The sequence below is a fragment of the Trichomycterus rosablanca genome, chromosome 17 (genome assembly GCF_030014385.1).
Source record: "Trichomycterus rosablanca isolate fTriRos1 chromosome 17, fTriRos1.hap1, whole genome shotgun sequence".
Classification (NCBI taxonomy): Eukaryota; Metazoa; Chordata; class Actinopteri; order Siluriformes; family Trichomycteridae; genus Trichomycterus; species Trichomycterus rosablanca.
The window spans coordinates 8,188,685-8,212,107 of record NC_086004.1 but is presented as its reverse complement, the minus strand read 5'-3'; the positions used below and the strand labels follow the sequence as shown (position 1 = coordinate 8,212,107).

Sequence of the window (23,423 nt, the reverse complement as noted above, 5' to 3'; positions counted from 1 at the left end):
ACGCTACAGAAATCGCGTCTGGGAAACTGCTGCAGTGAATTCTGCGACGGGGAGTCGGATCTTTTGTCTCGGTTCCTTTTAAAGAGCCGTATATGTACATAACGACTCCCAGAAGCGCGAATTGATTCCTTTCTTTCAGTTTAAAGGGACGTTCAATAGATTCAAATAATTCTACGACACATCACTAGAGGTTATACAGTTTAAAAAAGTTTTATGGGACTAAAATGACACATTACACACCCCTAAATGTTTGAAATGTTGTATCAACATGTTTCTTCTATTATATTTGAATTAAAAACAACTATTGTGAGATTTATATCCACTTGTCCTGTTTGCATTACACAGAAGAGACCCCCCCCCCCCCCCGCTGTTAATAAAGTATCTAAGTAACATTTACTCTGAGTACATTTTAAATGAGTTACCTTTTACTTGAGTAGATTTTTAGACTAGTAACTTTACTCGTACTTAAGTAAAAATTCTTTAAAGTAATAGTACTTTTACTTGAGTACAATATTTTAGTACTCTTTCCACCTCTGGTTAACACATATGTTAATATATTATATTATATATTGTCAGATATATAATTTTATATAATCTGATATAAATATCAGATATATAAATAAATATATATATAATATATTGTCAGATAGATATAAATTTTAGCCATATCGTCCAGCCCTATACATGGAGCTCAGTCAAGAACTATTGATGCTTGGAAGAAGGTGCTCCAATCAGTGGAGTCTTCACTAGGCTCTTGCTAGAGCTGCTATTTATTTGCATTTTGGGTCTCTCTTGTATTTTTATGAAGCAAGTGTTCTTATGTATACGCTCTGCTATGTACTGTCTATATCTTTTTTCCCCCCAATTTTTCTCCCCTATTCTAGTCGTGTCCAGTTACCCTGATTGCGTCCTCTATACTGGTTCGACCCTTCACCGCTGACTGAGGACGCCTCTCAACTGACTTGCGCCCCCTCCGGAACGCAATCAGTACAGACTGCATTTTTTCACCTGCACGAGTCTAGTTCATACACTAATGGACGTTGTGTACGGAGGGTCACACCCCATCAGCATTAATCCTCAGCCCTGTGCAGGCGCCATCAGTCAGCCAGCAGGGGCCGCAGTCGTACCAGTTATGAGGACCCATGATCCGACTCTCTACCCTCTAACCCTGAACAACAGTCGATCGTTGTTCATGCTGCTGCCCTACCCAGTCGGAAGGGTAGAGTCGAGATTCGATGCGATGCATTCAGAACCCCAAATCTGGTGCACTAGCGTACTTTAGCGCTGCGCCACCTGGGCGGCCTGTACTGTCTATATCTTAATTATCTTTGGGGGTTTTTTCGGCCAACACACCCGGGGGTGGTGGTGTGTGTGTGTGTGGGGGGGGTGTTCTATGTCAATATGTGTTCATGATAACATGTATGACCACATACAAGTTTAAAAACAATAAAACAATTGTTCACAAAAAACGCTTTCGCTTTCTGTGCGATGACCAAGGGTTGCATTTTATTGCTTTAATTAAGGACAGGCAGTTTTTCGTTGCTCCGACTTTGCTGTCTGGTCACGTTTCTGTCTTTTCTTATATGCAAACAAGGACACGCAGGAGAAGGACGGGAGCTTGGTAAGATAAAGAAATGATCCAGATATGAAGCCACTTACGGGTCACAATGAAGCCAGAGCAAAGAGAGCAAAAGCATATGTAAAAGCCAGGAAGGGTAAAATCCACCACCCCTGTCCTACCACCACCCAGTATGACTGCGAGTCATTCACACAACAGTATCTATTACAATAATAATCCACATTCTTGTCAAGGTCACCCTTTCGAGTAGAGGAGGCTGAGCTGGAGAGGAAATCCAGATAAGCAGCTAAGAAGCACAGCAGATTTCTTCCTCTTTAGCTCGCTCTTACTCGTGCGCCTTATGTTACACCAAACGGAGCCACGCTGCACAATCTGGCCGATTATCTGAAGTCTTATGAACCCAGAGCTACGTTTTCATTGCATGGTACCCTACAGCACAATATAGTACCCACCCAAAACCAGAACCAACTGTACCAAAACAGACATTCGCCAAATGCCATGAGAAAACTGAACAAATGCAGTTGGGTTTTAAATATGAGGCCTCACCCCTCTTAATCTCCCAATCTAGTCACTTCCAATTCCCATATGCAAATCTGCTGCTGCTTGGACAATCCTGATCTGATCAAAGACAGCCGGATCATCAGACACGTATCCAATTTAAGGCCACTTCTCATCACCTCACAACCCAAAGCCGAATCCCAAACGTAGAGCCACGCTAAGCTCCATGTGACCCACCCACAAGCTAAGACAGACATCTAGACCAGTACAGAGATCGCATCCGATCCTCCCTCCCTGCCTCAAACATGGCAATTTGTGTTTGTGTGGATGCCCGGCTAGGTTGGTGGCTCTGTTAAGATTCGAACTTGCAGTGTTGTGCTGGCACGTAGATGTAGATTGCTGCGCCACCTGAGCGCCAGGGTGTCCAAATTTAGCCCGGTTACCTGTAGTGTACCGGCACTTGTTGGAAACAACTACTAAAAGTGGGACCACAGATAAAAAATTAAAAAACATTGTGTGGGATAGGGTAAGAGGTGCAGTAAAGGGGCATTAGGTCACTATTTATGCTGGTATACGCCAACAAAAACAATCCCAAGGCGCCCACGTGAACCGGTTTCATATAATTTTGCAAACCGGCGGGGTGGAGGGATTCAAAATAGAATAACTATAGAATGGAAAATCAGTGTGAATCCTGAGCTTTTTTTCGCTGCAACGAGGCACTGCTCCCACCTAGTGGTGATTAGAGACAATAACACCCGAAGAGTATTGAAAACATAATTGCTCTTGTAGCGATCTCTAATTATTTATTCTTTCTGTGCGGCCTGGTAATAAATGACCCACGGACCGGTACCGGTCTACGGCCCGATGGTTGGGGACCACTGGCTGGGATTCTGAACATCGAGTTCTGCTACTGGTCGGCTGGGCGCCCACTAGCAGGCTTAATTGTCAATGCCTGCAGCAGACAAAAACGGCCGGACTGAAAATGGGTGGGGTGTTCAAGGCCGTGCAAAGACTCCGATTAGTAGCCCAAAGTGCCTGGACAGAAAGTGCAGGAGCACGGAGATCAGGGCGTGACTCTCCGCTCGCAAATACTGGCCCCATGTGTGAATTCACTGAAAGTGTGGGAGCGTGAACCAGGCAGAAATAGCCTCCTCAGACACGACCGGTGTCTCCAGCAGCGGAGGATAAATTAACTATGCTTAATTGGGAGTAAAAGGGGAGAAAATGCCTAAATAAAATAAAAAATAAAACCCAGTCATAAATGCCAATGCCAAATTTAGTTTCATGAATCAAATCACAATTGCTTCCAAAGCAACACCGGCTCATAGCGGTAATCAGTTAACCTTTCAAGCAGATTTCATAAACGAACAAATACAGTCATTAGATAAGTGATTAGATATTCAGGGCAGCAAAGTCCATACTCCATATAATTAAGAGCGCCTTGATTCGCTAATTAATCATCACAGGACAGAGTGCTTTCATAAATTCTAATGAGTTCTGTAGCTATTTTATGACGCTATTACCCATTTGCCAACAACAAATGGATTTTTGTAAGCCGGTGGGCTGTTAAAGGAGAGCTGTTATTGAGCCAGTGAAACGTCCCTCGAGACCTCGGCCTGAAAACTATTTATAGACGTCATGCCTTTGCCGTTTCCTCCGAACAGAAGCGAGCCTCCATGTGGGTGGTAATGCCTCCAACATGCACGACATATGTGGGCTGCAGCAGGAAAGCGGCTTTTTCCAGCATCTACGGATGAACTAGAACATCGAAACTAAACATTCTCATAAACGGTCGCCAAAATCCTAAATAAGGGTTCTGTAGATGAGTGTAAGGGCGCATTCACATGAGAAGCGTCTTCCATGAGCCTCGATGCAAACTGCTCTTTGTTCAGCACTTGGCTTGAGCGGTGCAGTAAAACGTCATCACAGTGAATCTATATATGATTCAAATATATAAAATATCTAAATATATATTTTATATATTGAATATATAAATATGAGATGAATCTGCATTTGTGAGAAATAGCCATCAAATCCACTCTGAAAGCTCCACATGTATCTGTGTTTAGCTGGATTTATCTCCTGTTTCACTTTTAAACTTGTTTTATAGCTCGAGGTGCTGAGAAATTGTGAGAATCAGCTTTTCCCAGAGAGTCTAAAATAGCTTATCAATAAAAGGTGCTTAATGTGGCTTAGTGTACTAAAAGAATGACACAGGAGCACTAAACTAAAGTGTTAAGCTTTGTTTGTACTGCCTTAGTTGCCGTTACCGCGTTGTATCAAACACGGGTGCCAAACTGGATCAAAATGTAATTAGGTGAAGTTTAAGTGCCACAGTAAGTGCAAAAACAGCAGCGCCACACTCCATAGGAAACAATACCACAGCAGCGCAAAAGCAGTTTTGCCACTTCTCAAGTGAAGTCGCCCTAATGTACGTGCAAATGCAACCAAAGAAACAAGGGATCCAGTTTCGCTAAACACGCAGTAACGTATCTAATGCGCAAACATTTAGACTTACTAAATACTTACAGCTTGAACACTGCGAACACAGCAGTAACTGGGCGCCTACACGAACAATTATTGTGCCGGAGGGGATTCCTTATAACTGGTGCAATTGTGACCTCTGCTGGCTGAGTGTGTCTGTACTAAAACGAGGGATAATGGAGATCAGTGTGTGACTCTCTGTGCAAGAGACTGATCCACATATATACTCGCATTATGCAGGTGAAAAGATGCAGTCGGCTACTGCACAAGTGTCGAAGGGGGCGTGTGTTAGTCACGGCTCTCCTCAGTCAGAGTGGAGGCTAACATTGGTAGAGAGGAAGCGTAATGCAACTGGGTAACTGAATACGACCAGATTGGAAGGAAAATTGGTATATAGTCCGGTATATAGCTGATATAGTCCGGTCCCCACCCTGCAGATACGATAGCCAATTAGTATCTGCTGCAGGCACTGCCAATTATGCCTGCCAGATGGCACCCAGCCAACCTGTGGAAACACCGAGTTTCGAACTGAGGACTTCAGAAATTCTGCGCTGGTGGGCTAGCAGAATATCCCTTGCCACCTGGGCGCCCAGCATTTTAATTTCAACCGCTTTATCCTTGTCAGGGTAACGGCAGATCTGGTTCCACTGGAAAAACACCGGACGCAAGGCAACATTCAGGACAGGGTGCTAATTCATCGCAGGGCTTGGGACGACGACCCCTTCACAAGATGTCTGTGTGGATGGTTCGCCGGTGGAAAGCACTGCCAAGACTCAAACCCGGATCTCAACAATAATGGGCGAGCATAATGGAATGGTGAGTTCCCTGGCAACTGTGTCATTTAAATTCATTTTCGAGCACTAAAGTATAGTAACAGCAAAGTAATTCAAAGATGGTCCATGATTTCCTTCAGCACTTTGCAGCTACTAGAAGGAAGGGACGACGTTCCTCCAAACTCCAAATCCAAACTCCTGCCATCATTTCGGTCAATAACAGAGCCTATATATCCAGGCTGAGTGAACTGAGGCTGACATGCAGCACCAATAAAGGAATTTTCCATCAGGATGTAAACTGAAAGCCCTGATGTCAACGGTTCTGCGCTGTAGCTGGCAATCCAGAAGTGTCTACAGCTCCATGGCTGTGGGACCTAAGGTGACAGGTAATGTCCTGAAAAGTTCTTCGCTTTTATAAATAGCTTTCCATTACTCTGTGTCTGTACAGGTGACATCCTCTTTATCAGCACTGAGAAACATCTTACACCTTTCAGAACAGTGAACATTTTACATATATACATTTTGGGTTTATTTATTCTTAAAAAATCTTCTTCTTTTTTTTTTTTTTTAAACCATCTGCAATAGGTTGCATTTGTAAAAAAGGGAAAAAAGTGGGCAGCATCTTCATGTGTCACTGGGTCAAAATGGTTAATTAGCCTGTCTGATCAAGTTTATTATTTATTTTATATTAATTGATTAGGATTTTAACGTCACGTTTTACACTGTGGTTCCATTCACGACAGGAACGGTCGTTACTCATTACACAAGGTTATTTTTTAAATGCATTTTCTCCCCATTTTCCTCCCGATTTAGCACACTCAATTTTGTCTTCCGCTGCTGAGAGATGCCAGTATGCACCCGAGGAGAGCACGTCACTGTACACGCCTCTTTCCACACGTGCACAGCCCTCCTCTTCTCGCCCGTGCTTTCTGCACAGGCGTCCCTTCCGCCAATCTGGACCACCCCACCTGGGGATCAAACCCAGGACCTTCTTGCTGTAAAGTGACAGTGCTACCCACTTAGCCCCCGTGCCGCCCCCTCTGTGGCACGTACCCGATTCGCCACAGTGGTCTGAATGACCACTTGCATGTGTGTTGCAAGCCTCCAGTTGAATCTAAACACAAGACCAATCCACTAACGACTGGATTACGTGCGTCACTAACCCCATGTGAAGAAATTTCTGTTGTGTAATATTTGAGGGTGGCTGTTATCTGTAACGGGGAAGGTGTATGGGTGAGCAATTACTAGATCAATAGTGACAGCCTAATGGATTACACTGAGGATGTTTAACAGATGACTAACTGATAACTGGTCATCGTTCGATTAATGTTGTCGGTCAGAAAGGTCAGTGAGATTCATTTCCAGCAGCTGATGTTTGATTTAAATCGAGAGTGGAGCTGCAGATCTCTCAGCAGTAGATAATACTTGGGATGTCCCGATCCGATCTCACAGATCGTGGATCGGGGCCGATCAAGGCATTTTTAACTGATCGGAAATCGGCTTTACTAATGCCGATCATAACCCGATCTTTTGTTTTACGTCAGCATGTCCGCTGTGTGGAAATACTTTAAATTGGAAAGTGAAACGAGTCCAGCAGCAGTGTAATGTCTGTAATGTGAGCGTTTCACGAGGCGGTAGGAGCAGAGCTGCATTCATTACTGTAGAATTTTACTGTTTATATGGTGTGTGAGTCGAGGATCACTCCGGTTTACAAAACAATAACTTTTAATCAGAGTATGAAAACTTCAGGACCATAACATACAGCTTTTACGAGTTTACGTGTTACAAGATCTCAGTATCAAGCACTCTGATTGGCTTAGTTATGTAACCGAGCGTCGTAGCGATGCACTCGCTTAATAAAGAAATAAAATACACGGTATATTCACAAATTGTCGGGAGCAAAACACTTTATTAACTTATTCTGCTCCGAATAGCGGACAGCCAGAGCCGAGCACGCTATCCCATGCACTATGGAAGCCCCAAAGGGTCAAAACACACTCACTTTGCGTAGACCCGTCCATCAAACCATTGTCACAATACAAGCACTTTAAGAACTGGCTTTCCTTCATAACAAAAGAGTGACTTTCCATTTTATTTTGGTATTCAGGTTTTACTGTAATTAGGGCTGGGTATCGCCACTAATTTCCTGGATCGATTCGATTCCGATTCACAAGGTCCCGATTCGATTTGATCTTCGATTCAATTTCGATTTTTTTTTTAACCCCTTTTTCTCCCCTTTTAGCGCATCCAATTGTTCAATTAGCATCGTGCTTCCTCTCGGTCTATGCCGAACCCTGCCCTGACGGAGGTGATTGAAGCTAACCCGTATCCCCTCCGAAACACGAGCAGCAGCCAGATGCATCTTTGCCACCCACACATTGACGAGTTTGGCGCCACCTAGCGTTGCATGCGGAGAGACACACCCTAAGGGCACCCTCTCCCATCTCTGTGTAAGCGCCTCCAATCAGCCGGCAGAGAACGCAATCGCATTCTGACAGAGAGAGACCCACATCCGGTTCTTTGTCCCACCCCCCATATGAGCAACCGGCCAATCGTTGCTCATATAGCCACTCAGCTTCGAACCGGTAAAGCAAGGCTGGATTCGATACCACGCTCTCAGAATCCAGCCCTGGTTGCAGCGCGTTTCTTTTTACCGCTGCGCCACCTGAGCGGCCCAACATTTAGGCATATTTGAGTTACATTTCCCCTCGTTGTTTCTCACATTGATTGAGAGGCGAGTTTTGATCGCAGAGCGAACACCGAGTTCCTCCCGAATCCAGCACTGACCCGTCGCCGAGCGAAAATCAGTGCAAAAAGTTGTGTAGTGGTCATAACTTGAGCTTCTGCCATGCTAAACTGATGTGCAGGTCAGATCTCGTTGCATGAAAAAACACTGGCTGGTCACGCGAAATTAAAGGGGGTAACAGATTTCCGTGTGCACCGTAAAAAGGGGCGTATTTAAAAGATCGATCTCGCGTTTATATGAATCGATATCGGATCGTTCAAATAAAGATCGATTCGAATCGAAAAATCGATTTTATAAACCCACCCCTAACTGTAATGCTGTTAAGTAACTTATTTGTTTTTTTTATATTCAAGTTAAGCTGCTACACCACCATTTTTAGTGTATCACTGCATTAAACAGAATTATGTTCTTTGAATATAAAGTTCAAAGTGAAACTGTAATTATCTCACTTCATTTTTACTACAATGCTGCACTAGGTTTGTTTACTTCTATTTTGTAAAAGAACTTTAAGCAATAGCTTGGATGCAGGCAATTTCCTACAGCACTGCAGAGCTATTCAGTTGTTAAACATGTACATTGGATTAATTTGAATAACTGTAATGTACTTGAAGTGTGCACTGTGTGAACAGTATTATCTAGTTCTTATCTAGACAATATCTAGAAAACACAAGTATCGGTTTGAGAATCGGTATCGGATCGGGATCAAGATTAAAGATCGGGAACAAAAAAACGTGATCGGGACATCCCTAGATAATACAGGACGTGAACATGTCAGATCTGTTACAGAGTGTGACCATTGCAGCCAGAACAGGAGAGCATTAATACGTGCATTAATATTATTTAAGTAAATGATGAAACTACTTTTTTATGCATTTTCCCCAATTATGTTTCTGGGAATCCCGATCACACCCAAGGAGGGTATATTCGCCTGCCCCACTCTCCCTTCTTATTCGCTTATAAGTTTAAAAAACCCTCTTCAGCCCAGGTGGCGCAGCGGGATATTCCGCTAGCACACCAGCACCGAGATTCTGAACTCCTCGGTTTGAAACTCGGGTGTTGCGACTGGTTGGCTGGGCGTCATCTGGCGGGCATAATTGGCAGTGCCTGCAGCAGATACTAAATGGCCACCGTATTTGCAGGGTGGGGCCTGACTATGTGTGGGTGGGTGGGTGGGTGTTCATATGCTGTATAAGGACCCTGATAGGTGGAAGAGATGCCTGTGCAGAAAGCACAGGCAAAAAGAAGAGAACTGTGCACGTGTCAAAAGCGACGTGCTCTCCTTGAATGAAATCTGGTATCTCTCAGCAGCGGAAGACAAAAATCTGGAGGAAAATGGGGAGAAAACGCATTAAAAAACCCCTCTTCTGCCGCTCAGGTGGCGCAGCGGTAAAAGACACGCGCCGCAACCAGAGCTGGATTTCGAAGGAGCGTTGTTTCGAATCCAGCTCTGCCTTCACGGTCGAGGCTGGGCGGCTATGGACAACGATTGGCCTGTTGTCCGGGTGGGGGGGGCAGGACTTGAGACCGTAGGGGATGCTCTCTCAGGAACGGGGCGGTCGCGCCCTCTGCTGGCTGGTTGGTGGCGCCTGTATGGAGACGGGAGGGGGTGTGGCGGAGTGTGTGATCCTCCGTACACAGTACTCTGCCACGCTACACTCGTCAAGTGTGGGTGATAAGACGGTCGATTGGCTGTGCACGTTTCGGAGGAGGCGTGGAACGGCCTCGTCAGCCCCAATCAGGAGCAGGAATCCGCACTAATGAGAGGATGATAGATGGGACGAAATTGGACGTGCTAAATTTATTTAAAAAAAAAAAAAAAAAAAAAAAAAAAAAAAACCTCTTCTAAGCGAACACAGCGTGAAGATGCGCTGATTACATTAGTACCATTCCAAAACAAGCTACCTTTCCTTTAAACTACACAAATCCAGCCCTGCAGACAGTTCCGAGCGAACACCGAGGTGTGATTCTTCAGCCCTTCTGTTTTCACTCGGGCGGGACGCGGTTCTAAAACCCGGACGAAAAGAACGCTCCAGAATGAAATGAGCCAGAAGTAAATGCCTTTTCAACGAGGCTACTCCGGTCGGCTGATGAAACGTTCCACAATAGCGCCTAATCTTCTTAAAGGAATCTTTCCTGCCGCGCTAACCTCATTATGGAAAGAGTAATTCAATCCACCGCACAAAGATGTCAAACACGGCAGCAGACTTGTTAACCTTCAGGCCTTTTTACCGCTGAACGTTTTGAAAGAGGAATGAGCTACAGAGGAAGATTGAAAACATCGGCTTTATAGATGAGAGCAGGCAGCAAACTGTCGGGGCTTTTCTACAGATCAAAAAGTACCAGCTTCAAACAAAGGAGGGGAGAAGTTTCAAACTACATCTAAAGATCTAATCTATTTGGTCATTAAATGGGGTTCGGTGAAAAATTTTCCTATTAGATGTTGCCAAAAATTGACTGAAGCTGAACTATTTTATAATGCTTGCATTTCTGTAATCATGATTTAAAACACTTGGCTCAAGTGCTGTCCTGAGTGATCATGAAATAAAGTAGTGCTTTAAATCTACTGGGCATTTCAGCTGATGCACTGGGTGCAATGCTGTAACATGATGTCCATGGCGGGTCATCGGTGTCAACCTAGTAAACAACCTGGACGAATAATAAAGCACATTTTAAATGCTTGGCCATGTGTCCACGTGTTTGATGAGTTACTGTTTTGAAACAGTTGGAAAGGACTACATTGGGAGATAAAAATATAAATAAAATGACTCAAATCCTTGATTATAGAAGGATATACACCGATCATAACGTTATGACCACCGTCTGCGATCTGCTGCTATGCAGCCCCATACGCAACAAACTGTGATGCACTGTGTATTCTGACACCTTTCTATCAGAACCAGCATGAACTTCTTCAGCAATTTGAGCTACAGTAGCTCGACTGTTGGATCGAACTACACGGGCCAGCCTTCGCTCCCCACGTGCATCAATGAGCCTTGGCCGCCCATGACCCTGTCGCCGGTTTACCACTGTTCCTTCCTTGGACCACTTTTGATAGATACTGACCACTGCAGACCGGGAACACCCCACAAGAGCTGCCGTTTTGGAGATGCTCTGACCCAGTCGTCTAGCCATCACAATTTGGCCCTTGTCAAACTCGTTCAAATCCTTAACACTCGCCCATTTTTCCTGCTTCTATCACATGAACTTTGAGGATTAAATTTTCACTTGCTGCCTAATATATCCCACCTACTAACAAGTGTCGTGATGAAGAGATAATCAGTGTTATTCATTTCACCTGTCAGTAGTCATAATGTTATGCCTTGTCGGTTTAAAATAATGTAAAATTTTACAGTGGTGAAATCAACTCGGTCTAATGCACTAGTCCACCATTACTGAACCTTGATAGCTATGCAATCGACCAGCCGACCACCCACACAGGCATGATTGGTCATCTGGGAGGGGTAAAAGTCTGATCTAGGTTGATGTACTACCAGTGGATGATCTGGAGAGCTTAGCGTGTCTCTCCAAAGCGCTTTCCTTTTCTGTTTTGGGATTCTGTGCAGCCATTCTGTGTCCTGTCATATCACACCCACTGTAAGGAATAACAACCCTGCTTGTACTTACTGCCAATTTAACTCTATTAAAGAATTCAACTTTAGCAAACTGACTGTAAAGCATCATGTTGAAAATCACAAAAACAGCGTCTTTAAACTGATTGGTCTTTCATACATAAATAACCTTGTACACACCATGCAAATTTTTACAGAATTTACCTGTAAAATACCTACATTTGCTTATTGGGTGTCTTTACTCTGCTAAACAAACCATTATCAAATGATTTGCTTAAAATAATTGCTTAGGACAGACTCATTACTGCCAACAATATTACTTTCTTAATCATTCTAAGTCGCATATATTTATCCTGTTCACAGTTAGTTCCAACAACAGGCCATGTTTGAGGGAGGGAAGGTTGGACAGGGTCTCCTCCCACTGCAGCAGGACTGGCGGGGGGTTACATGGAGCTTAGTGTGGTTCTCCTTATGTGATACGGCTCTGTGTGGGAACCCAGCACTGGCAGGTGGGTGGACACGTGTCGAAGGGGGCATATGGTGATCCTGCAGTGCTTGACTAGATTGGGAGATAAAAATATCAATATAAAAATATAAACACCCATGCCTGTTGTGCTTCTGCTGCTACATATCTGACTGAATGGATAATTCCATGACACAGGGCTACAGATGTTCCTAATAAGGTGCGCAGTGTCAAATTCAGCATCATGTATAAAACCTACAAGCTGTAATAATAAACGTATTATTGATTTATAAGGATTTTAAGATCATGACACATACAGGGGTTGGACAATTAAACTGAAACACCTGGTTTTAGACCACAATAATTTATTAGTATGGTGTAGGGCCTCCTTTTGCGGCCAATACAGCGTCAATTCGTCTTGGAAATGACATATACAAGTCCTGCACAGTGGTCAGAGGGATTTTAAGCCATTCTTCTTGCAGGATAGTGGCCAGGTCACTACGTGATGCTGGTGGAGGAAAACGTTTCCTGACTCGCTTCTCCAAAACACCCCAAAGTGGCTCAATAATATTTAGATCTGGTGACTGTGCAGGCCATGGGAGATGTTCAACTTCACTTTCATGTTCATCAAACCAATCTTTCACCAGTCTTGCTGTGTGTATTGGTGCATTGTCATCCTGATACACGGCACCGCCTTCAGGATACAATGTTTGAACCATTGGATGCACATGGCCCTCCAGAATGGTTCGGTAGTCCTTGGCAGTGACGCGTTCATCTAGCACAAGTATTGGGCCAAGGGAATGCCATGATATGGCAGCCCAAACCATCACTGATCCACCCCCATGCTTCACTCTGGGCATGCAACAGTCTGGGTGGTACGCTTCTTTGGGGCTTCTCCACACCGTAACTCTCCCGGATGTGGGGAAAACAGTAAAGGTGGACTCATCAGAGAACAATACATGTTTCACATTGTCCACAGCCCAAGATTTGCGCTCCTTGCACCATTGAAACCGACGTTTGGCATTGGCACGAGTGACCAAAGGTTTGGCTATAGCAGCCCGGCCGTGTATATTGACCCTGTGGAGCTCCCGACGGACAGTTCTGGTGGAAACAGGAGAGTCGAGGTGCACATTTAATTCTGCCGTGATTTGGGCAGCCGTGGTTTTATGTTTTTTGGATACAATCCGGGTTAGCACCCGAACATCCCTTTCAGACAGCTTCCTCTTGCGTCCACAGTTAATCCTGTTGGATGTGGTTTGTCCTTCTTGGTGGTATGCTGACATTACCCTGGATACCGTGGCTCTTGATACATCACAAAGACTTGCTGTCTTGGTCACAGATGCACCAGCAAGACGTGCACCAACAATTTGTCCTCTTTTGAACTCTGGTATGTCACCCATAATGTTGTGTGCATTGCAATATTTTGAGCAAGCTTACCCTGCTAATTGAACCTTCACACTCTGCTCTTACTGGTGCAATGTGCAATTAATGAAGATTGGCAACCAGACTGGTCCAATTTAGCCATGAAACCTCCCACACTAAAATGACAGGTGTTTCAGTTTCATTGTCCAACCCCTGTAGTTACTGATTACAAGATTCATCAGTTCAAGTATTAAATGTCAAACAGTCTGGGACAATTTTGTATCTCCAAATAACCTCACTTGCATGTTTTTGGACTGTGGGAGGAAACCGGAGCTCACGGAGGAAACCCATACAGACACCGGGAGAACATGCAAACTCCACACCTGGGGATCAAACCTAGGACCTTTCTGCTGTGCGATAATGCTACCCACTGTCCAAAATAGAGCTGGAATAATATAACAGCCATGTATTATGTTGTGACTTAATGTGTCGTCATCTTTTAAAAGGCTGCACAGCATGTCTCAGTTTCTAACTGCCGGCTATAAAGTATCTTGATCTTTTCTCTCGGGTTTCAGCAGCTCAGTAAAGCCACGCTCTGACAAGCTATTCAGTGTGTAGGAGGTTAAAGACTTCATCCATTCACAGTGCCGCCCCCCTTCCTCAGCCTCTTCCATTTAGTCTTTTCGTTTCGCTCACTCATTCCTCCAGCCCTGAAGTGCCCTCTCCTCCCCACCCCGCTCCTCTCCAAAACACATCCTAGCAGAGCTTCCATTCACCCTGGGGGAAAATAGCTCGGACTAGATTCACACCTTATTATTAGCCTGCTGACCACACCAACCAGACATCCATCCGATTTCTATTTAGAAGAGCTGTAGCAACTCGGGGCATTGACCAAGCCTGGCCTTTTTCATTTATCAGGCTTTGTTTGTTTACCCCCCCCTTTGCTTTCCCCTCTAGCTTTCTTCGCAGTTCACCCTGAAAGGTGAAACGAGGCATGGTGGAAATCCGGCAGCCCACAAAAGGAGACAGCTGCTCTCTCTGCTCCAGCCTTTCAGGAGCTGAATTAGCAGCATAAGCTTGAAGCTCACCCTTCCCCCTGCAGGACCAGATCCCCTCATATCCCCTCATGTTCGCTACAAAGCTTCCACGGCAGCGAGGAAGGGAAAAAAAGCATGACGGGAAAGGGCTTTGTTTCCAGGTCTTCGATCGTACGGCTGATATATTTCACCGTACTGTACTGTTTAACCCTGTTAGAGTTCCTGAGGGATTTTTTGAAGTCTTGCCAAAAGCCAGAAGTAGGGTTGGGCGGTATGACGATATTACCGTATACCGCGGTATTCAAAAATGGTGACGGTATTCAAAAATGGTGACGGTATTTTTTAAATGTGAAGCGCCGAATTTCTGCTTCAGGTTTACCTTGAAAACTGAGACTTTAGGACATGCGCGCATCCACAGTGAGGGAGGGGTGGGAGGGGTAGGCGGTTGGAGCTCGCTGATTGGCTGTGGGGTGCTTACTGGTCATAACACAGAGAGACGAGTGAAGAGCCACACTGGCTAGCGTTAGCTGTGAGCTAACAAGCAGAAACTGAAAAACGGCTCGTCTTTAAATTTTTCAAAATCAACATTTTTTATCAGTTCAACCGGAAATGAACACGAGCGCGTGCATGCGCGGACATGTACTTATCTACTAAATATATCTTCAGTGTAAATCGAGCACAAGTGTTGAGAAAAAGGAGCAAACAGTAATAATAACGTTACGCCCAATCCGCTGTTCTGACTCTTGTCTGCCATAGATTTTCCTGCCTATGTAAGAACTATTTTTTCCTAAATAAAAGCGCTATATTAAGAAAAAAGAACGTCTCACCTGTCGTGTAATGTGAATTATAAAATATATTGTCTGGTCCTTTAAGAAAGTGAAGCGCACTATAGGGCGTAGGGAGCGAGTGTGTAGGGAAGAGATCGGATTTGTACCGTTTCTGTGCTCGAGTTTTGCACTGAGGTTGTGTGACATGTAAAGTAGCGTTCTCGTTAACCACTCAAATGTTTGGACTTTGAATTATTTTAACATTATTTTACATCACCGTCATCGCAACATGAACATTTACATTCATATTTTTTGTTACGGTATAGAACTTAATTCTGGATTACAGGCATAACTAATCGTACACGTTCATACACTTAAGAAATATCTGTAACTATAAACTAAGCAGTTAACTTTTGAAATATATTGAAGTGTGTTGCCTGCTATTATTCTGTTTTGTGTGGGCAGAGAGAGATTACAATGTCAAAATGTTATGTGTTAATGTTTGTGTTAAAGTGTAATTGATACACGTGCATTTATACTTATGGTTATTTATTATAGATCAGATAAGATAAGCAATGTTTGACGTTCAGATTGTTAAATCTTTTTATAATAAAACATTGAAATATTGTAATTACACTCAAGTGTGTACACTGTACAGTTTGTCCGCGACACAACACCCCCCCCCCCAATCCCCCCCCGCCGCGGTAATACCGTATACTGCGGTATTTCCTGAAGACGGTATGACGGCAATATCGCCCAACCCTAGCCAGAAGTACATTGTGCAGAAAATCGTCCAATCTACTTAAAATAGTGCGGGCTCTATAAATCTCACTTTCAGAGTTGTGTTAGACGTATGGGATGAAGTGCCAGACTCTCAGAAGCACAGTGCAGCGTGTGGGAAGTCATACAGAGGTCAGTGGCAGAGCCGGTCTTAAAATGGCAGCGTGAGCCATGCACAAGTCACGACTTTGAAATAATGCTGATCGGCTGTAGGATGGAGACTGTCGAGCACAAGGCGGGAGTTTCTCATCTGTACGTAACTATCGTCATATTGCGTGAAATGAGCCGTTTCCCATGTGACATGCAATTTGCTGTTAAATTCTAAATCTAAGATTTGTTTACAGCAGTTCAACGTTTTGGGCGGCACGGTGGGTAGCACTGTCGCCTTACAGCAAGAAGGTCCTGGGTTCGATCCCCAGGCGGGGCGGCCCGGGTCCTGTCTGTGTGGAGTTTGCATGTTCTCACCGTGTCTGTGCGGGTTTCCTCCGGGAGCTCCGGTTTCCTCCGACAGTCCAAAAACATGCAGTCAGGTTCATTGGAGACATTGAAATGGCCTATAGGTGAATGTGTGTGTGTGTCTGCCCTGAGATGGACTGGCGCCCCGACCAGGGTGTTACTGTGTGCCTTGCGCCCATTGAAAAGCTGGGATAGGCTCCAACAACCCCCCCCGTGACCCTGATTGGATAAGCGGTTAAGAAAGTGAGTGAGTTTAACGTTTTTCATTCACACAGCATTCAAGTGCCTCAAGTTCGCTGGTTAAATTGAACTATGAGGCGATCCTAGCAATCCTACGGCAATTCAGTTAGCAACCGCTCAGTCAAAATGAAATGTCCAAGATGTTCAAGTCTAAAGCAAAGCAGCTAAAAACACGACTCAGGTAACGGAGTCTAGAAAACTCCCAACCAATTCTGTGGACGCAGAAGGGGGGTGTGTGTCAAAACATGGACGAGCATTTTTGTATCTGAGACGGAGCCTCACACCGTCGCTGGCTGTTCTAGGTTTACATTCAATAATTGTAACTTGTAACACAAGTTTAAAAGTGAAACAGTGAGGAAAATCCAGATAAGCACAGATACATGTGGTACTTTCAGAGTAAATCTGACAGTTATTCAACACAAATGCAGCTTCGTCTCATATTCACACTTTGATGATTTACCGCACCGCTCGATTTTTAAGAAACAAACTGAACATGTTGAGTTTAAAGGTACAAGTTTCTCGATGTAGGACTTTTACACAAATGATGATCAGCCAAGCCATGTTAGCTCTAGGGCTGTCGCGGTGAAAGAATTTCCCCTTGCGATATTCAGTCTTAATATCGCGGTATGCGGTGATATCGCCATTTTTTTTGTTTTTTGAAAATTACTTAATTAATCTGGATTTTAGAGCTATATAAACAAGCTTTATTGTTAGGCTATGATTCGATATATTATTGCTTTATAATGACAAAGATGAGACAGCTTTAAGACCAATGAAATGCGTGTTTAATGTTAAATACAGAACAGAGCAGGGATGCGCGTCTTTTCTCTATTAAAAAAAGCTTTAAATTAAGCTTCTAGCCTAGGCTAGATATGCACTGTGAAACGAAAAAAAAAGAGTTCAGGCTAAATATTCTAAATGCACATCTAATCAAAATATGGTAAAAAAAAAATAGAATTAATAATAAAGTCTGTAAAAGTTTAAACCTGCGTTATCATGCGCGCTAGAAGAACCAACATGTTCACCTGATGTGGTTTAGAGAGGATCTGAGTGGGGTAGCGATGTTCCCGACGTTACCGATGTTGCACTAAAAGACAGTGTACTGATCCTGCATGCGACTTTACAGAGCAAAGCAAATCTAGCCCGGTTATCGCGCCACTATTAACTATCTATTTAGTAGCTATAATTAACATAACAATATATACTACATTTTAAGTTATTATTCGTTTCAATACATTTTTATTCAACGAAAAAATTCATTTAAATCATTTCAGCAAGCCAGCAAGAGAATATTTGCAGGCTGCAATGCCATATTACCCGTCATTAAGTGTTTAAGTACGCCAAGGCTGTTTAAATATAGTCTAAATTACAAGTATTTTATTGAGTGTGAACTCAATTTGATCATTAATAAACTTGCCTATAATTCATGTTGCGATTGTTTACATTTTAAAACACAAAGCCTGAAACTCAGCAGCAACGGATGCAAACAGTTGGCAGGAAAATGTCGCTCTTAGCTCATTTTCATTATGAATTTATTTAACATTTATTACGCCCGAATGTAAGCGTAAAACAAGATGGACCCTGCAACAACAACAACAACAAAAAAAAAAGATTAGAAAGAAAGAAAGAAAAAACGTGAATATCACGGTGATGCGGTTGCTTGGCATGCCCTGCGGTTGGCTGGTCTATACCGCGATATCTCAAAATTGCGGTTAGCGCGACAGCCCTAGTTAGCTCATATAATTTCCACTTCGTTTCAAAGTTTGGGGAACTTTTCCATACCATCATGTCTGTGGACAAAGGCAGTAATCCTAATACAGATACTGGATGTGCCTAGAGAATCCACTGCAGGTTCTGAACCCAACATGACCCTGATCAGGATAAGACCAATAGCAAAAATAACAGTTTGTTCAAATTGTTTATGATGACTGACCATATTTTCACTGTCCACAAAAAAAGTCCAGACTTTAACCTTGTGCAAGCTGCTGGCCTTTCTCTACTAGACCTAAACACCAAACCTACTAAAACCATGACTATATAGAGCTTGCTGGAACAGGAAAGGTCTTTGCTCAGACTGGTGCCTCTAAGCTGGAAGCATATGCTTCATTTGTTTACAGCATGGCCGCACCCCTGTGCACAAAGCTAGGTATGTGAAGGAACTCCAGAAGCCAGCACAGAGCTCAACTCCATCGAACATCTTTGGGATTAATTGCTAGGACTAGATTCACACCGTCAATTGAGAGCGTGCCAGGCTGGTAGCACCTGAGATTAAAGACTGCTTTCATTTCTATAACCTTATTATTATTATTTACCCCATGGTTACAAACTTTACTTATTACAAAACTTCTCCTGAGAGGAGAGTAGGTTAAGCAAGTTGGCATTCCAGCAGACCTCACGTTGTGTGATTTATTCCCTGTAAACATGAACGACCTACAGTAGAGCTTCTGTAATAGCTTAAGCCATTAACACCAGCAGTAAGACATCCAGTTACAGCACAGTCTGATTAATGTCCTTTGTGATGCTACAAATTACCAGAGTGTAAATACAGAAACATCTACAAATTACTTTTAAATACATAAAAATACATCATTAAAGCCTATTTCTGTTACTTGGGTCTTGTTCCCCACTTACTTGGATGGAAATTAGACGTTTATTGAGAGCTTTCAAGGTTGTAACGGTAAATACAGCTTTTCATTATATATTTTAAAAACCACTGAAAAGGTTGTTGTGTGAAGGTACTGGACTAGTAATTCAGGCCACACCCCCACCAGGTGTTGGACCCCTGAGAAGGATTTGTAAGTCGCTGGATTAAGTTAAGTGGATCTGCTACATGCAGTAAATCTCAAAAGTCAACAACACTGAGATTAGATCTAACTGCAGCGGCTAAAACGTAAACATGGCTTATGTGATCTTTAACAGTAAGTCCTGATCACTAAATATTCCAGAAAAGGTTTTACAGAGCAGGATGAAATCTGGCCGTAGACAGATCTCATTTAAAACACAGATTTAAAGATTTTTTTCAGATTTAAAGAAAATACACTGATTATAATGAGTTATGATTGGCTACTACATAAAATAGGTCACTGTTTCATTAACACTGTCAAATCAAAAACCATTCAATCTTGAATATATATATATATATATATACACCAATCAGCCATAACATTAAAACCACCTCCTTGTTTCTACACTCACTGTCCATTTTATCAGCTTCACTTACCATATAGAAGCACTTTGTAGTTCTACAATTACTGACTGTAGTCCATCTGTTTCTCTGCATGCTTTTTTAACCTGCTTTCACCCTGTTCCTCAATGGTCAGGACCCCCACAGAGCAGGTATTATTTGGGTGGTGGATCATTCTCAGCACTGCAGTGACACTGACATGGTGGTGGTGTGTTAGTGTGTGTTGTGCTGGTGGTATGAGTGGATCAGACAGAGCAGCGCTGCTGGAGTTTTTAAACACCTCACTACCACAGAATAGTCCACCAACCAAAAATATCCAGCCTGTGACCACTGATGAAGGTCTAGAAGATGACCAACTCAAACAGCAGCAATAGATGAGCGATCGTCTCTGACTTCACATCTACAAGGTGGACCAACTAGGTAGGAGTGTCTAATAGAGTGGACACGGTATTTAAAAACTCCAGCAGCGCTGCTGTGTCTGATCCACTCATACCAGCACAACACACACTAACACATAATTATTTTATACACCTCTTAACATAAGCTGATTCTCACAATTTTTCAGCACCTCGAGCTATAACACAAGTTTAAAACTAAAACAGTGAGGAAAATCCAGCTAAACATAGATACATGTGGACGCTTTCAATACGGATTTGATGGTTATTCCACACAAATGCAGATTTGTCTCATATTCACACTTCGATGACGTTTTACTGCACCGCTCAAACCAAGTGCTGACCAACGTGACAGTTTGCGCCGAGACTCATGGGAAGCGAGGCACAAAACGCTTCTCATGTGAATGCTCCCTTACTTTAGGTCACCTAAGATCCAGATTTCTTTGGACAGCAGCTTGTACTACAGTCAACATCGTAGTAAACAAGTGCACTTACCTTCTCATTTTTTACTTTCTTCAGCGGTCGACACTCGCCATTGTCCATGTCCTCAGGTTCCGATTTAATAGCCAACGGTACAATTCCTACAGATTCCAGGGAGTTATTCCCATGTGGCTCATTACCGGCCATGTCCACGTTTTGCGTGTTATCAAAGGGGGCGCTACGCGCATTGTTCCCAAGTGCTTGAGTGTTAGCAGCGATCTCCTTCTCCATAGCGGCCACAGCCACCACTGCATCATTTTTCTCCTTTTTGTTTTTCCCGCTCGATACCTCCTTGTCCTTTTTGCTATTCGGTACGCTGCGGGAAGTTTTTCCACCCTTCTCGTTGCCTTTGCCAGTTGTGGAATTGCCAGTGGCTACCGAACTACCTGTCGTGCCAGTGACTTCCCCTTGGGTCCGTCCCTGATGCTCTTTTTTCACGGCGTCCCCTGCCGGAGACTTGGTACTATTGTCCTTGGAATTCTTGCTGCGCTTCGATTTGGATTTACTCTCTTTGCCCTGAGGGGCACCAACGGGGCTGACGAACTTGATATTGTTGGGCAAAGCCGTGACGGCGCTTGGCGGTGCTGCCATCCCCCCTGCCTCTTTTGAGCCAGACATCTCAAGCTTGTCCTTCTCTAAGTCCGCTTCGAGGTCGATGATCAGATTGCCGACACCGATGTCCCACTCATCACCGCTGTCGTAAGGGTCCACCGCATTCGAGTCCAAACCTTTCCCGCCTGCAGTGCCACCACTTAGGGACATTTTAGTGCCAGCTCCCCGAGTCTGTCACTGTAATGTCTGATCGCTCAGACCTCCAGGGGGTGGGGAGAAGGGGAAACAGGAGCCTCAACGTATTGGTACCAATTTCCCAAACACCCACATCTTGCCCTACAGGGAAGAAGAAATTAGATTTTACAAGAAGGATCTTTAAAATCAGTCAACATGATGATGACAGGAATTATTTGATAAACACATTTATGAAACAAGCAAAGAGTAAAAATTAAAGTAAAATTATAAAGATTTCATCAAAATCTCTCAGTTATACCCATCCTGTTTAAATGACAAAATTCATTCCTAAATGAATGAATGAAAACATGATTTAAAATTCAATTCTTTGATGGATTTATTTATTTTTTTATTTACTTCTCACTACACGTGAGCATCTATTCTGAAATGTGCTTCATAATGATGGGTAACATTTTAAAGAATACTTGAAATAAAATGATATGAACAGTAATGGATTTGGATGACGGAAACACTCCTTGAGAATCTATGCAGGGTACTAGAGATGTACCGATCGTGGTTTTTGGCACCGATTACGATCTCCGATCTCCTTTCAGGGATATCGGCCGATAGCCGATTCCGATCGGGGGGTGGGGGGGTGGGGTATTTGAATTATAATTAAATTAACTAAATTAATTAAATTATAATTTAAATTAACAATTATTTTTTTACCCACAGGAGACATATTTCATTAGTCTAACTGACCACACACACACGCAGGTTTAATGTTATCCAGTTCAGTCTGAAAAAAACCTTAAAAAGAGCCTTACAGTGAAGATAAACCGGAGCAGCGTGTGTGTGTGTGTGTGTGTTTGTGCCTTTAAGAGAAATGATCTGTTCACTGTATCGCTTAAAGTGATTCACGAGTCGATTCATTTTTCACAAAGCGTAAGTTTCTCTTCTCAGTCATCTCTCCGTGTTTACTGTTATTAATTAAATGTCGTGGTTTTAAATAAACACCAGCTACTACAGAACATTCTGTGTGACTCTCTTACATTAAAAAGCTTCATTAAAAAGCTTAATTAAACTGAACTAACGAATTTGGTAATGAATAAACTTTTGCCTCGGATTGGCTCTGTAACGTCTTCTGTTCTCATCTACATCACAAGTAAGAACCGCTCACGATTTACCAAAGTGAACCAGGAGTTTATATAACGTGCTGATAGAATCGACTCAGATGTGACCGGGTTGAATTATCTTTTTAAAGTAAATATTAATCAGCAAAATTACATCGTATGTATGATGCACAACGTTAATGATGTTATTTTAGGTCATGAAGAGCTTTCACCATGGTTTCTGTGCGATTGTTGATGAATTTTAATGGTTGGTGCTTCGTAGCTCAAAGTCTGGATCAATCCACTGAGCTGTTAACTTAACGTGATCTTTATATATCACACGATCGGATCGGCTACTTTTAGGAAATATCGGCCGATCGCCGATAGCATATTTTGATTAAAAATCGGCCGATACCGATTCGTAGCCGATCGATCGTCCCATCTCTACAGGGTACCATTTCGAATCACATACTAGGACACTGAATAGTATGTCTAATTAGTACACCAGCACTAACTGCCTGTACAATTGAATATAATATTTAGTTTGCCGTATGGGACACAAACTACACTCCTTGGCTAACAAGCATCCAAAATAGCCCAAAAAAGGTGGACAGATATACAGACAGATAGATAGAAAGATAGACAGATAGATAGACAAACAGATGGATGGAGAGACAGACAGATAAATAAACAGATAGATAGACAGACAGGATAGACACAGACAAATGGAAAGAAAGAGACAGTTAGACTAAAAAGAGAGAGATGTAAAGAG

General features: G+C 43.1%; 1 protein-coding gene across 2 annotated transcripts in view; it reads right to left on the bottom strand.

Moving 5' to 3' along the window:
• The window catches only part of LOC134331143 (zinc finger protein 609-like), an 89,411-nt gene that overhangs the window by 43,877 nt on the left and 22,111 nt on the right, over positions 1–23,423 (bottom strand). For both annotated transcript variants that reach the window (XM_063012428.1, XM_063012427.1), the window contains exon 2: positions 20,829–21,701. In XM_063012428.1, the coding sequence (XP_062868498.1) occupies positions 20,829–21,575 (747 nt within the window). In that variant the 5' untranslated portion in view covers positions 21,576–21,701. The remainder of the gene's footprint in view (positions 1–20,828; positions 21,702–23,423) is intronic.